General features: G+C 40.6%; 1 protein-coding gene across 3 annotated transcripts in view; it reads right to left on the reverse strand.

Annotated features, from left to right (window-relative positions):
• Positions 1-4,394: 4,394 nt before the first annotated feature.
• The window catches only part of KLHL18 (kelch like family member 18), an 87,396-nt gene continuing 75,677 nt past the window's right edge, over positions 4,395-16,113 (reverse strand). For all 3 annotated transcript variants that reach the window (XM_036738546.1, XM_036738545.1, XM_036738547.1), the window contains exons 8-10: positions 8,423-8,527; positions 7,829-7,940; positions 4,395-6,665 (exon numbers count right to left, since the gene is read on the reverse strand). In XM_036738546.1, coding sequence (XP_036594441.1) covers positions 6,279-6,665; positions 7,829-7,940; positions 8,423-8,527 — 604 coding nt within the window. In that variant the 3' untranslated portion in view covers positions 4,395-6,278. The remainder of the gene's footprint in view (positions 6,666-7,828; positions 7,941-8,422; positions 8,528-16,113) is intronic.

The following is a 16,113-nucleotide window of genomic DNA, read 5'->3' on the forward strand; positions in this document are numbered from 1 at the left end:
ATCATGTTTGACCCTTCACGACCCCATTTGGGTTTTCCTTGGCAAAGATACTAGAGTGGTTTGCCATTTCCTTCTCCAGCTTATTTTACAGAAGAGCTGGGGCAAACATGGTTAAGTGACTTGCCCAGGGTCACACAGCTAGTGTCTGAAGCTAGATCTGAACTTGGGAAGATGGCTTCCTCATTCTAAAACCAGTACTCTGTCCACTATCTTGATTGCTGCACTTAGTATATAGCAATCACTTAATAAATGCTTGATGATTGAATGACTATGTTCAAGTCTTATTCCCCCCTCCCCCATTTAGACTGTCAGCTCCTAGAGGGCAGGATTTGTGCATGCTGAACACACCTCCTTTGTACATCCTAAAATCAAGTATGATCATGTCACCCACCCACTCACCCACCCCTTCTGTTTAATAAACTCTAATGGTTCTCTATTACCTCCAGGAAAAAGTGTAACTGTTGTTTGGCATTTCCTTCCCAACCTTGCCTCGAGCTGTCTTTCCAATCTTCATACTCTACTCCTCTCTGTGAACTCTATAATACAGCTACGGCGGCCAATCCAACGTCTACATAACAAACATTCAAGAAGCACTTCCTTTGTGTAAGTCATTATGTTCAATATTGGGGATATTTAGATGAAATAACAAATATGAGTCCTTTCAAATCTCTCCTTCAGTAGGGATTCTAAGACGCAGGCAGGAAAGAAGCAATGTGTTCCAGACACGCAGGACAGGAAGGTTGGGGCCAGCTTGACCGACCTTAAATATCCGAGAAATTTATACTTGATCCTAGACATAATGGGAAGCCACTGGTTTACCAAGTAGTAGAGTGATGTGGTCATGTACAGGCTTTAGGAAAATCACTTTTGCAGATGTGGAGGATGGATTAGAGAAGGGAGAGGTTTGAGGCTGGAAGCTCCAGGTGAGGGGTGATGAGGGCCTGAACTAGGCTCCTGGCTTTATGAGAGATAAGGGGATGCACCATCAACAAGATCTGGCAATGGGTTGGATTTCTGAGGTGAAGGGGGAGGAGCTAAGGATGGCTCTGAAGCTATGAACATGGCTTACTAGGATAGTGGTGTCCTAGAAAGAAATAAAGGGAATTTGAAATAGGGGTGCGCTTTGGGGAAGAGAGAAGTTTTGTTTTAGACATGTTGAGTTTGGGATACCTATAGGACGCCCAATTCTAAATGTTTAGTAGGTAGTCAATGATTTGGGGACTGGAGCTCAGGAAAAACGTTAAGAGCTAAATATAAAGGCCAGGGAGTCATTTGCATAGAAATGAGAATTAAAGTCATGGGGGCCAATGAGGTAATCAAGTGAATGTACAGAAAGCTGGCCCAGGGCAGTACCTTGAGGTACAACATTTAGAGGCATGATAGCAAAAGAAGCTGAGAACGTGAGGTCAGAGGGCAGGAGAACCAGAAGAGGGGAGAGGAGAGCCAGAAATACCTCCAAATGCTACAGAGTACTATGCCTGGAGGCACTTAACAAATGTTTACTGGATTATATCAAGCTGAATTCCAACTTCTGTCCTCTGATTTCTGTGCTTTGTGATCTGATGCCCAGGTTAGGTGTATACAAAGTTGGGGGAAGTGAAGCCTACTAGAATCAGTGATGACAAATACCCTACTGTTGAATGGCTCTTCTTGGTAAACAAAGATTTCAGTTGGCTAGAGGCTACAAGAACTAGAGAAGGTTAAATTTGAAGTCCTGGACCCAGGGAGGAGCCACACCTGGAATCACAATATTATGACTGAAACCGTCCATCTTTTACTCACCTGTACTCATCCTTTTGGGACTTAGATCCTTCTCTCCAAAATAAAAGATCACTATCTCCTATACCACAGAGATGAAAGGAGATTCAGACAGCAAGGGGCAGCAGCATGGTACGGTGAGTAGAGAGCTGGCATGGACCTTAAGTCACCCTGATACACACTGCCTGTGTGACCCTGGGCAGGTTGCTTAAACTCTACATGCTCCAGGCAAGTCTCTGCGTTTTAGAGGGCACGCCAGAGTTGCAGAGAAGGTGCCTTCCTGCACAGTCCCTGACCCCTGATATAAGGGGACACCTTCTCAAAACTCCAACTTGTTTTCCCCTCCCCTCACCCTCCTTGCAAACCTTGTAGGTGAGCCAGCAAAAGGGAAAGAAGGTAATAGGATTGTTTTGCTTCTTTATTTTTCTCTTTGGTTTTTCAACACTAAAAGACATGCATTCTGTAGAACAAAAAGAAAACCAAATGGCAGGAGGAAATCAAGTGAACTGTGCATTAGTCCTTTCTGGTCAGGTTCTGTTGTCAGGTCAAAAAGCTGGTCTGTAGCCCTCACTACTAACACTGATCAGAGGAGGCTGGGTGGGCTGTTTTCTGAGATGGCTGCGGGGGGGGGGGGGGGCGCGGGGGCGGGCGTGGGCAGGGCGAGGAACACCACTAGAGAGTAAAGTGCTCATCTTAGCCAGAAATCATCGTGGGCCTCTTCCTCACCTCTAGGAAAAGTGGGAAGCACAACTAAGCTTTCACAGAAACTTGGGAGTGGTATAATACCACAATCCACTGAGCTCCTCAGTCCTATTAAATCTTAATGGATGAAGTTTCCTAGGGGCATCCCCTTCTTTAACAGCGTCAATGTGACTGATTTAAACCACCGAGAATCAGACTGGTATGGCTACCATGACATCAATGTAGCCATCAGACTAGATACCAATCTATGGCAGTCTAGCTGACTTTAAAGCATGAAAAGACATTCACACGGTCATCTGTACTCAGGAGCTGGAACTAAACCAATGACTTGGCCTTCCATACATTTAAATCTTGACTACCAGAGTGCATCACATAGACCTAGATAAGATGGCATAGTTATGGGTTAGCAAACATCACTTTAGGGGCTAGAATTCAGCCATTAATGGAAAAACCACAATCTGGCACAATATAGACCTATGTGTGTCTCATCCAAAGCTGTTCAGTGTATCTGGACTTAGCTATTTAGGGATTTACGAGTGCCATGGATAGTTAATGGTGCTATATTTTAGATATTGTCTTCAAAAGCTACAAGGGAAACAAAAAAAAAAAAAAACACCCTACCAAAGTTATAAATGTTGACAATCTTTGTTACAAAATGGAAACATCGACTTTTGGTCCCTCTTGTAATACACCCAGTGTAAACACAACACAAGATAACATTGCCCGCTAGCCAAAGGCAATTTCTCATTGATATGGATTTTTTTAAAAAAAAATGCCTGAGTACCACAACTTGTGTTCAATCATAGTAAGTCTTAAAATGAACAAAAACTCTAAATTTTATTCCTCACAGCAAAGACCCAGTCCATAAATTTTCTTTTAGAATAGTTACTTCCTCTAATGGTGAGGGATATAGGAGTAAGAATAGGATCTTATATGGGGTAAACTTCCCAACCAAACTAAATGTGGAACACAAATCTGGTGTGGATCATCAGTTGGGAAAGGAGGAAAGTCCAATGAAAGCTTCTCCAAGGCAGAGCTAGGCATGATGGTGCACACGAAAAAATGCTGCCTTGAAATCAAAGGCTCTGGGTTTGAACACTGTATGACCTAATCTTTTGGGGCCTCAGATCAAAATAAAGAAGCTGGATTAGATGTCTTCTGCGATGTCCTTTCCCCTGTGACTACTCCAGTCTGGCTCTCTAACTCCATTGGGCCCAGACGATGACCACCTTACCACTGAGTCTCTGCATTGGTAACTAGGGTGTGGCCAAGGAAGGGAGGTATGATTATATCTTCGATCTCAAGTAGGCCCAAAACCCCTAGCTACTAGGTGCTAAGCCAATGTGGGCATGAAGCCCCCAGGGTCCTAAGGGGAGTTGCTAAGACCACAGCCAATAGTAAGAGCTTAAGTTCTGGTCACTCAGATGATGTTTGATGACGGCTAAAGAGTGCAAAGGGCTCTCCCTCTTGAAGGTGTGTTGATATGGAGACTCTGGGCAGCTGTAGTTAAGAGCCCTCCAGCTTGTAAACCCGGACGTTTGGACTTTGTTAAACCCTGGTAACTATGCATTGAGATTTGAATCAGGCAAGGTCTGTCCATTGATGTTTGTAATCTGTATTTGCTCTGAAGCTCAGGGTGTTGGCTTTTCCCCCTGAGCTGAGTGAATGATATCTGCATGTTTGATTAAATTGAGATTGTTAACCCCTTAACGTTGCTTTCCTTAGTAAAGCAGATCAAAAGAGCCTGAGCTTGCAGCGTTCTGTGTGCTGGTTGTTGTTGGTTTTACACAGCCACAGTAGCTGCTAGCAAGATTGTTGAAACAGTCTCCAAGGATAAGGTGCCATTTTTATCTCCACTGCCTTCTAGCAGAACTATTTTTTAAAAAATAAAATCAATTCTGACATCAGAAGCTGAAGGAAAAGTCCATCATGCATACACTTACAAGTTTCATTTTATTTTCCCAACTTGTTCTGGCTCTGTTACAAAAGACAGTGGGACAGAGAAAGCCTTTGACTCCCCAGAAAGCCCCAGAAATAATCAGGGGGTTCTACTTCCCTGCTATAGTAAGAAACAGTGTCAGCAGTCTGCACGCTGCTCTCTTGTTCATAAACTCACTTTATTATGTCAAAGGTCCCAACTAGGAGGGGATGGGATGCTAAACTCTTATGGTGAGGCCACTGGCAGAGCTATGGAAACACACAGAAATATGGAACTTAGAGGTAAAAGAAGGGTGTTTTTTTTTTTAACATTTCTGCTCTGCATGACACATAAGTGCATAAATGCAAATGGTCTGCATTACTGGTCTGCCAAGGACATCAAAAAAAAAAAAAAGACAAGCCTTGGAATTAAAGACCAGTTGGAAGCACAGCAGACCCACTGGCAAGCTGAGGCCACTGAATTCAGTCAGCCAGTAGTTGGTAGGAAGCATCCAAGCTTTGGAGTGTTAGAGCTACCACAGAGTCATCGATGTACACATCACAAAAAGGACAAATGCGGGAACTAAGACCTGAAAAGTGAAGGTTGGATACAGCCCTGCTGTTTTCATAACAATGAGAAGGTAAAAGTGGGAATAAAAGGAAAACTGAAGAAGCTGGATAAAAACAAGAGCTGTGAGTCTATCCTTAGAGAATATGGAGCAATGAAAGGACCTAGGAACCCTGGCTGACTTCTTGGGAGCACCAAGAAAAGTGATCGATGGCTGAGCAGGGAGCAGAAGGTTCCAGACCTGCTGCACCTCTGATTAAAAACTTCCTTAAAAACTTCCGTGCACTTGTGGCACAATGCTCCCCACGGGCTACACATCTAGCCCAAGGACAAATTTAATTCTCTCAACTTCAAATGTCAGCCTTTGATACTGGGTTAGATCACACACCGATGCTTGGTATGGTACAGGCCACAGCCCAGCTTGGATTCCATGCGCATACCAAGTCTCAGAAAATTTGTCATTTTTCATATCTGCATAAGTGCATCTCTTTGAATGTTTGGCAGTTCTCCATTGTGTACGAAGGTTTGCTGCTTGTGTCTTTTATCCATTTTTTTTCTTTCTGCAAACCCAAATAAGTGGTTCACTTTTTAAAATCAATTTTCTTTCCAAAATGAGAGAAAAAAGTTCAATTCTTCAGTCTCACTTCCAAGTGTTCGTTTTGTTTTGTCCAGATCAAGATGAAAAACCACATTCAAACCCCAAACTAAAACATGAGAAAAACCTATCAGCTTCCCCTCATGCATCTATGCAAGGATATAATCCTATGTGCTCTATTCTATCATAGAAGGAACATGATTTTTTGCAACAGACAAGCTGCTGCCATTAAATATACTGCACTGAGACTAGGGTCATTTGCCCTGAACACACAGAGTGTACACCTTCTCTCAACCACAGACCCACACACATTACACAGGGCCACTGCAGCTGCTCCATGGAAAATCCCACACACTGTGGCTGGAAAATGGCCAGACATATATAAATGCTCTGGACATGAAGCCAAACTAGGAAGGACTAGGGGCCCACTTGGGCAAGTTGGAGTGTGGGGGCTGGGTTTGAATGGAGCACTTCATGGGCATCAGCTACTGAAGAGGGTGCTGCACCATGAGATGGCAAGCCACAGAGGGCCCAGTGATGACAGCTTCATGTTGTGCGTTTCAGTGATCATGGCCTGTCTGGCCAGAGGGCCATGTGGTGATGACTTAAGCACCTGGAAAACTGTACCTCCCATGATTTCACATTACACCCCTAGGTGATGCGCTGCTTCTTCCCAGGATTGTCACTTGAAGGATAAACCCATGGTTTGAACCCCACCCCACATGTCCCACTTCGGCTTTAAATGGTGAGGAGGGGAATGCAGCCTACACCAACCCCTCCTTCATGACACACCATGGGGGCCATGAACGTCCAGCGGTTTGTTTCTGGGTCGTACATCTCTACTGAGCTCAGGTTGGACTGTCCGTCATAGCCTCCCACAGCATACAAGCGCCCACAGTTTGCTACGAGGGAGACCCGGCTCCGGCGAGTGTTCATGGGGACAATCAGGTACCACTGGTCTGCCACAGAACTGTAGACCTCAGCAATGCTGAGGAAGCCAGAACCATCGTAGCCCCCGCAGACAAACATCTTGCTGCCCAAGGATGCGGCTCCATGACGGCAACGTTTGTTGAGCATGCTTGCTACTGGGTGCCAGGTGGCTGTGTGATGGTTGTAATATTCCACCTGTAGTTGGGAGGGACAGGCACACAAGAGTCAAAGGAAAGCTGCATCTCAGTCGCCACATTAAGCTAAATCTATGATCTCCTGTGGCACAGGAACATTAATTGCCTTCCCTCTGGTGAGTGGAGGATTCTAGGCTAAGCTCTGCTACTCATACGTGCTTTAACCTTAGGTAGGTCATTGCTCTTGTCTGATCCACAACTTCCTCAGACATACTGTGGGTCTGACACTGTTCCCCTGCTTCTCAAGGGGAACAGTGGAGTATGCTTTTCAAGGGCGGGTTAACCTTTTGTAGCACAAATACTAATTTTACATGTTTAAACAGAATAAAATCTTAAACAAACTGGTCCTTTAATGTAAGGGAATTTTAGGATCACTACAAATGACCAATTTGAAGAATATAAAGAAATTATGCGAAGGGTTGAAATAATGCACAATAAAGAAAGAAGAATCAAGAGAACAATATGCACACCAACCACTCTAAAGAAGGACCTATCATAGAAGGGGAGTGGAAATAGGAGGAATAAGGGAAACACAGTCATCAAAACTGAAGATCATTTTCTTTTTGGAGGCGGGAGGCAGGGCAATTGGGGTTAAGTGACTTGCCCAAGGTCACACAGCTAATAAGTGTGTCAACTGTCTGAGGCCAGATTTGAACTCAGGTCCTCCTGATTCCAGGGCTGGTGCTCTACTCACTACGCCACCTAGCTGCCCCTGAAGATCATTTTCAATGAGGTTTTACATTGGTTTGTTATGTTGTTTTAAAAAATAAAATAGAAAAAAGAAATCAAATGATACAAAAAGCTGCTCAGAAACTTAGCTAATAGGAGCCTATCTTGTACATAATGATGACCTAATAAATATTAGATGCCTTTAGGAGAAGGACATGAAAAGAGGACTAGAAAATGTGCTCTGAGCTAGAATGGGGGAAATGCTAATAAGGAATTTGCTTCTGCTTTTCTTTTCTACTTGTATTAATTCTCTGCAAGCTAGGAACTGACTATATAGTGAGTAAGGTGACTTGTACTCACTCCAAACCTTGTTTTCCTTAAGCAATCCCTTGGTCTCATTTTTTTCAGGTGACAGACTAATACCTAATGAAGTAAAGAACACATGCTTAGGGGTGGGGATAAAGTGCCCTGAACCCAAAAGAAACAGAGACTCACACTATTGAATATCTGCAAACCATCATGTCCTCCAGACACATATATTCGGCCTTCGAATACGGTGACACCCGCTGCACTTCGATTTGAGCTCATTGGGGTCACTATCGTCCACCTTTAAGAGACAGTCAAGCAAGAACAGTATACATGAGATTCAGTCACCTGCTAGGCTTCCCCGCCCTTCAGAAACAGCTTGTTAGAGCTAACAGGACCTACTATTTCTACAACATAAGCTTTGTATAGATCTCCATCACAAAGTTAACTCGACCAAGTTTCTCACATTTATTGCCACACATTAGCAGTATAACCAAAGCATTCCAATAAAACAAAGAATATGAGTTAATATGGTCTCTCACTTAAATGATCTATTCCATTCTTCCTCACTTCTGTGAACGTTTATTAAATCTTTGTCTCATTCAAAGCACTGGTCCTGAATTTCTATAAGTACATAAAATTAAATGAGCAAATGAAGTCTTTGAATACCAAAGCAGCATATTCCTTGAACCCTTTTTCATAACTGGCATTTAACTAGTAGACCCCCAAAATGTTCATGTAAGAAAGGTATGAGAAAGCACCAGGCGAGCTGGGAGCTCTTACTTGTCTGTTTCAGGGGAGTACGTCTCCACAGAGTTGAGGGAGGAATTGCCGTCATATCCGCCACAGACATAGATTTGTCCATCCAACACAACTGTTCCCATAGCACTGAAACAAAAGCACGGTAGAGCAGGCATTAGTGATTCTCACACACACATTCCTCATCAATGAATACCTATAACCCCCAATCAATAGACTGCAAGCCATCAGTATCAGGTTACAGCTCTGGTCACAGATCACACACTAAGTAGGTGCCTATGGCGAAGTCAATTCCCTTCTTGGGGACACTGCTTCCTTCTCTATGGTCTCTTTAAGCTCTCTCTCTCTCTCTCTCTGATCCTATTTGTAAATCTGATATAGCATTTCGGGAGGAGTATGTAATAGATATTCAATCTTCAATCAATCAATCAACAAGCATTTGTTAAGCTGCCTACTGTGTGCCAGGCACTGGAGATGTAAGTACAAAGAAAAAAACATTCCCTACTAGAAATGAACTTATACTTCGATAGGTGAGACAAGTCCATATTTAAATATATATCCATATCCATATATATGTGTGTATATATACATATACACATAAATATATATATATATACATAAATATAAAGTCAATAAATACAAATTGATACAAAGTAATTAAATACAAGCGTGAGAAGAAGGGCCCAGCAATACTGGGGAGGGGTCAAGAAAGTCTTCACAAAGAAGATGGTGCTTAAGCTGTATCTTAAAATATGAAAGTGACTCTGAGTTGCAGAGGCAGAGAGTGCATTCCAGGTATGGGGACTGGCCAGTGCAAAGACACCAAGATGTGTGAAGAACACAGAGAAGCCAGTATGGCCGCACTGAGGTGAACAGGAAGGGGGTATTGTCCAACGAGACTGGAAAGATAGGTTGGGGCCAGGTTGTACAGGGCTTTAAAAGCTAAACAGAGGATGTTACATTTTATTCAAGAGGTAAAGGGAAACCACTAGAGTTGGCTGAGTAAGGGAGTTACATGGTCCTATCTGCTCTTAAGGAAAAGTATTGTGGTAGCAAGATGGACTGGAACAATGAGAGACTTGCAGCAAGAAACCAATTATGAGACTTCTGGGATAATCTCAGTGCGGAGAGATGAGGGCCTGACCTAAGCTGGTAGCTATGCCAGTGAAGAGAAAGGGACAGGTGCAAGGGACGTCGTGAAAGTAGAAATGGCAAGATTTGGCAACTGATTAGCTCTGGAGCATGAGTGGTTACGGCTACAGCTAAGATTGGAAACTGAAGCTATTCAGAGTTGCCACCCTTCCTTTCCTGGGACTCTCTTCTTAACTCTCAGCAGTCTGACATCCGACCCTGTCATTCTACAGAACTCCTCACACCCCCCACATCCAATCTGTTGCCATGTATAACCAATTCTACCTTCATGATATCTCTTGCATAAGCTCCCTTCCCAACTGTGACACTGACTTCCCTGCCCCTGCTTTGCAGGCTGTCATCACCTTACACCTGGACTACTGCAGTGGGTTTTGCCTGCCTCAAGTCTCTCCCCACTACAGTCCAACTTCATTCAGCCACCAAAGTGCTCTTCCTAAGGCACAAATCTGAGCATGCCATCCATCCCTCCTATTCAATACACTTCTGGGGCTCCCTATTGCCTCCAGGATCAAATAAAAACTCCTCTGTTTGACTTTTAATGCCCTTTATAACCTGGTCCCTTCCTACCTTTACAAGCTTCTTACACCTTTCTCCCCTCCACATACCCTACAATCTAGTGTCAATGATCTGAATCCTTGCTCACACAAAATATTCGCTCTCCCACCTCCATGCATTTTTCCTTGCTCTCCCCCATGCCTGGTATTCTCTCCCTCATCATCTACCTCCTGGCTTCCATACTTCCTTCAAGCAGCACCTAAGATTCAACCTTCTACAAGCTGCCTTTCCCATCCTACTCAATGCCAATGCCTTCCCCCTGAGATGATCTCCAATTTATCCTGTATGTATCTTGTTTGTACATTCCTCTTTGTAAGTTGATTTACAGCTAGATTTTGGGCTTCCCAAGGCCTCAGATTGCTTTTTGCCTTTCTTTGTATCCCCAGTGCTTAGCATAGTGTCTGGCACATAATAGACATTTAATAAATACTAGGTGACTTGACTTACTGATATGAAATACAAAATGACCTTCAGTCTTATCCAGCCCCTTTGTGAGTCTACAAAGACAATGGCAGATTGGTGGAAAGTGGACAGAGGGCTCTAAGAATAACACAGTTATTTTAGACAATGTGCTGAGTCTTCTAACTTATAACCTAGATTTTGGCATTTTTTGTCCAATGACCAAAAGTAGAGAAATTGAACCGTATTAATCTTGACATCTTCACTACAAATAAAACCAGAAGACAAAAGGATGTTGTAGCTAAACAAAAGAATGATTCACACGTTGTTCTCAGAAGCAAAAGAGAAGAGTTTTTAAAGCTGGTTTTATCAATGCATTCAAGGTTAATAAGAGATATCACTTCAAAGATATTTGGTCTATTTCTACTTCAGTATGCATAAGAAGAATTTGTCAGACCACCGTGAAAATCATTCCAGTTTACATCCCTTTTGTTGAAAGAATAAGGAGGTAAAGAAATTCTATGAAGAATTCATTATGAACTACCAAATTAACGCTTTGTCAAAGGCTTTTTCTGCCTCTATTCATATAATCATATAATAGTCTTGGATGTTTCTGCTTTTAATACAACTATGTTAATTGTTTTCCTAATGTTATATTTCTAATAGCATTTCTAATGAATCCTTCCATCTCCAGTATAAAATCCAAAGAGATCAAAATGGCCCAAGCCTTTCTATTCGCCCTGGAACTGGACCCTCCTACACATTCTATCTTTCCATAGTGGGATGTAAGTTTCTTGATTTTTTATTTGTATCTTCAGTTTAGCACAGTGCATGGCATACAGTAAATGCTTAATAAATGCTTTGTTTTCTCATTCATTCATCAAAGTGAATAATTTTTGATATACTGCTGAAGTCATTTTGCTACTATTTTATTTAAAATTTTTGCTTTTATGTACATTACTGATGCTGGTGTATAATTCTCTTTTATTGTTTTACTCTTCACTAATTTAGTATTAGGGCTCTATTTGTCTCAGAAAGGATTTGGTAGAATGATTTCTTTCTCAGTTTTTGAGAACAATCTGTGTAGCAGAGGTAAGTTTACAGAATTCACCTATAAATGCATGTATACCAGGGGTTTTGTATTTTGGTGGTTCCTTTATAATTAATTACTTTTATTTCTTTCGGAAACTGGATTAACAGCTCAATTTGAGGCTCTTAATCTGGATAGGTTATATTTCTACAGATATTCTTCTACTTCTTTTAAATTCTCATTTTTCTGGTATATAATTGTATATACTATAATGGATAGAGTGCTGGACTTGGAAGTCAGAAAGACCTGATCTCAAATCCTACCTTAGACATTTTCCTACCTGTGTGATCCTAGACAAGTTATTTGACCTCTGTCTGCAAATTTACTCAACTGTAAAATGAAGATAATAGTTGTGAGGATCAAGCAGCAAAGAGCAAAGTGCTAGTGATATAATAAATCGTGTTAATTTTATCATTATTATTGTTGTTGTTATAGTGGGTTCTGATAATTCTTTTTATTTCTTTCCTACTAATTTAATTTATTCATTTTTTACTATGGTAATTAAATTTTCCTGGACCTTCTTTAAACAGGCTGGTTAAGGAGGCATTGGATGTCAGTTTTTTCAAAAGACTACCTTTTAATTTTATCAATTCTATAGTTTTGGGGGCTTCCAATTTATTTCTCCTCTAATTTACAAATTTTTCATTGTATCCAGTTCATTAATCATCTTATTTCCATTTCCTTAATATATGTAATCAGAAATAGGTTTTTCCTTTTCCTTCTGAAGATTGAGTTACATATATCCCAGAAATTTTGGCATATGTTCTGATCACTATGATTCTCTTTCACATAATAATGAATTGCTTCTATGATTTGTTTGATCAATTTTTTAAGGATGTCATTACTAAGTATCTATTTGGATCAATTAAATCAACATATACTTTAACATTCAGCAACTTTAATGGAAAGGTAGGTATGGGGAAGACAGAAAAAATGTTGGAAAGTATGGTTCAGGAGTAAGAAACGATCGAAACTGAAGATCTGTAGACAACATGGAGGCCTCACACCTGCATAATATGAATATTCTCTTCAAGAAAAGTCAGGGGTGGGGAACCATGATGGCAGAATAGAGGCAGAAGCCCAAACAAATTCTCCCAACATTTCCCTCTAAACAACTTTAAAATAATGTTTCAAACAGAATTCTGGAGCAGCATAGCCAAGAAGGTATTTTTCCAGCCAAAGATAACTTAGGAAGTCTGTAACACTGGGGTGGAGGCCAGCCCAGAGCATGTCAGCAGCACCAGCTGAAGGCCTTGGAGATGTCCACAGCAGTAGCAGCAGTGGCTTTGAAAGCTCTCAGCCCAGAGACAGTAAGGGAAATCAGACAAGTGGTCAAAAACAGATAACAGGGGACCCTCTGATAGCACTGGGTACAGGGTCTGGCACTATGTGGCAACTCTATTGTCTATATGCAGTTCTGGGTCATAGTTTCAGGACAGAGAGGAGTGCTTATGGTCTGTCACAAGGGAGCAGTGGTCTTGGTCACAGTTCTGAAGCAGGCAGAAGCACAGCTACAGATGAGTAGGGTGAAGATCAGTGTGTAGATCAGGAGAGCAGTGACCACACTTCTCCCAAGATCACATCACCTTGGAAGCACTGAAAACTTATAGATCTCCAGGACTAGCTCCAAAAAAAGGAACATGAAAAAGCCTGAAGCTTGGGACAGCGATTCCCCCAGACCCAGTGAGGAGACCAACTTTAACATAAAGTTCAAAGTTAAGAAATAGGTTGGAAAAAATGAGCAAACAACAGCAACAACAAAAAACCAAAATCTGACCATAAAAAGCTATTATGGCAAGGAAGACCAAGACACAAACTCAGAAACAGCTATAAGCAAAGCCTCAAAAGAAAAGAAAAATGGAAATGAGATACAAGGTCAACAAGAATTCCTAGTACTGCTAAAGAAAAAGATAAGAACAGTACAGGAAAAACTAGGGGTGGGAGGTGGGAAATGAGAGTAATACAAGAAAGTTATGAAAACAGAATTAACAGCTTGGTTAAAAGAGGCACAAAAAATGAAGAAAATACTACTTAAAAAACAGAATTAGCTAAATGGTAAAAGAGGTACAAAAATTCACTGAAGAAAAGAATGCCTTAAAAAGCAGAATTGGCCAAATGGAAAAAGAGTTACAAGAGCTCACTAAAGAAAATAATTTCTTAAAAATTAAAACTGAGATTTACTTAGAGAATCCTGGAGAATCAAGTAGAAAACTACTTGAAATGATCAACAACTTTAGCAAAGTTGCAGGATATAAAATAAACCCACATAAATCCTTGGCATTCCTACACATTACTAACAAAGCCCAACAGCAAGAGATAGAAAGAGAAATTCCATTTAAAGTAACTGTAGACACTATAAAATATTTGGAGTCTATCTGCCAAGACAAACCCAGGGCCTATATGAACATAATTACGAAACACTTTTCACACAAAGTCAGATCTAAATAAATGGGAAAAAAAACATCAGTTGCTCATGGTTAGGCCAAGCTTATTCAGTACCACACCAATCGAACTACCAAAAAATTATTTTAGAGAGCTGGATAAAATAGTAACAAAATTCATCTGGAAAAACAAAAGGTCTAGAATATCTAGGGAATTAATGAAAAGAAATGCTAGGGAAGGTGGCCTAGCCATAGTAGATATCAAACTGTACTATAAAGCAGCAGTCATCAAAACTAGTTGGTATTGTCTAAAAAACAGAGTGGTGGATCAGTGAAATAGGTTAGGTACACAAGATGCAGTAGTCAACGACTATAGCAATCTACTCTTTGATAAACCCAAAGAATCCAGCTTCTGGGCTAAGAATTCACTATTTCACAAAAACTGCATGGTAAGGCAGAAACTGGGCATAGACCAATATCTTACACTGTATACCAAAATAAAGTCAAAATGGATTCATGATTTAGGAATAAAGGCTGATACTATAAGCAATTTAGGAGAGCAAGGAATAGTTTACCTATTAGATTTATGGGAAAGGAAAGAATTCATGACATAACAAGAGATAGTGAACATTACAAAATGCAAAATGGATAATTTTGGTTATGTTAAATTGAAAAGTTTTTGTATAAAAAATGCCAATGCAACAAAGATTAGGAGGGAAGCAGAAAATTGGGAGAAAAACCTTTACAACCAGTGTCTCTGATAAAGGCCTCATCTCTAAAATATACAGGGAACTGAGCCAAATTTATAGGAATTCAAGTCATTCCGCAATTGAGAAATGGTCAAAGGATATGAACAGGCAGTTTTCAGAGGGAGAAATTAAAGATATCTATAGGCATATGAAAAAATGCTCTAACTCACTACTGATTAGAGAAATGCAAATCAAAACAACTCTTAGGTACCACATCTCTCCTGTCAGATTGGCTACCATGACAAAACAGGAAAATGATAAATGCTGGAGAGGATGTGGGAAAATTGGAACCATTGTTGGTGGAGTTGTGAACTGATCCCAGTCATTCTGGAGTGCAATACCACCAGCAATACCACTTCTAGGGCTATATCCCAAAGAGATCACACAAGTGGGAAAGGGAACCGTATGTACAAAAATATTTATAGCAGCTCTTTTTGTGGTAGCAAAGAATTGGAAATCAAGAGGATGTCCATCAATTGGGGAAGGGATAAACAAGTTGTGGTATATGAATGCAATGGAATACTATTGTGCTATAAGAAATGGGGAAAATATGAACTTCATAATAACCTGGAAAGACCTACATGATATGATGCTGAATGAGAGGAGCAGAACCAGGAGAACATTGTACACAACCACAGATATATTGATTCTATGATGACTAACTTTAATAGACTTGGCTCTTCTCAGCAATACAAGGTTCAAAGACAGCTCCAAAGGACTCATGATGGAAAGAGTTATCTATACCCAGAGAAAGAACTTTGGAGTTTGAATGCAGATCGAGGCAAACTATTTGCTTATTTTTTCTTTTTTTGGTTTTGTTTCTTCTTTCTCATGATTCATTCCATTGGTAATAATTTTTCTTTACAACTTGATTATTGTGTAAATAAGTTTAATGCGAAGGTATATGTAGAAGATATATTGGATTCCATGCTGTCTTGGGGGGGAGGGGGGAAGGGAAGAAAATCTGGAACTCCAAAACATGTGGAACTGAGTGTTGTGAACTAAAAAAAATCTTAATTTAAAAAAAAATTAAAACTGAAAACTAGAAGCTAATGACTCTATGAGACATCAAGAAAGAATAAAACAAAGTCAAAATAATAATAATAATAAAAAAAGAAAATGTGAAATATCTCAACTGAAAAACAAACAACCTGGAAAACAGATTGAGGAAAAATAATTTAAGAATTATTGGACCTACCTGAAGGCCATTTCAAAGAAAAAACCTATACATTATATTTCAAGAAATTATAAAAGAAAACCGCCCCAATATCTCAGATACAAAAGGTAAATTAGAAATTGAAAGAATCCACTGACCATCTTCTGAAAGAGATTTCAAAATGAAAGCTTGCAGGAACACTATAGCCACATTCCAGAGCTCCCAAATCAAGG

Source organism: Trichosurus vulpecula, chromosome 9 (genome assembly GCF_011100635.1).
Source record: "Trichosurus vulpecula isolate mTriVul1 chromosome 9, mTriVul1.pri, whole genome shotgun sequence".
Lineage (NCBI taxonomy): Eukaryota > Metazoa > Chordata > Mammalia > Diprotodontia > Phalangeridae > Trichosurus > Trichosurus vulpecula.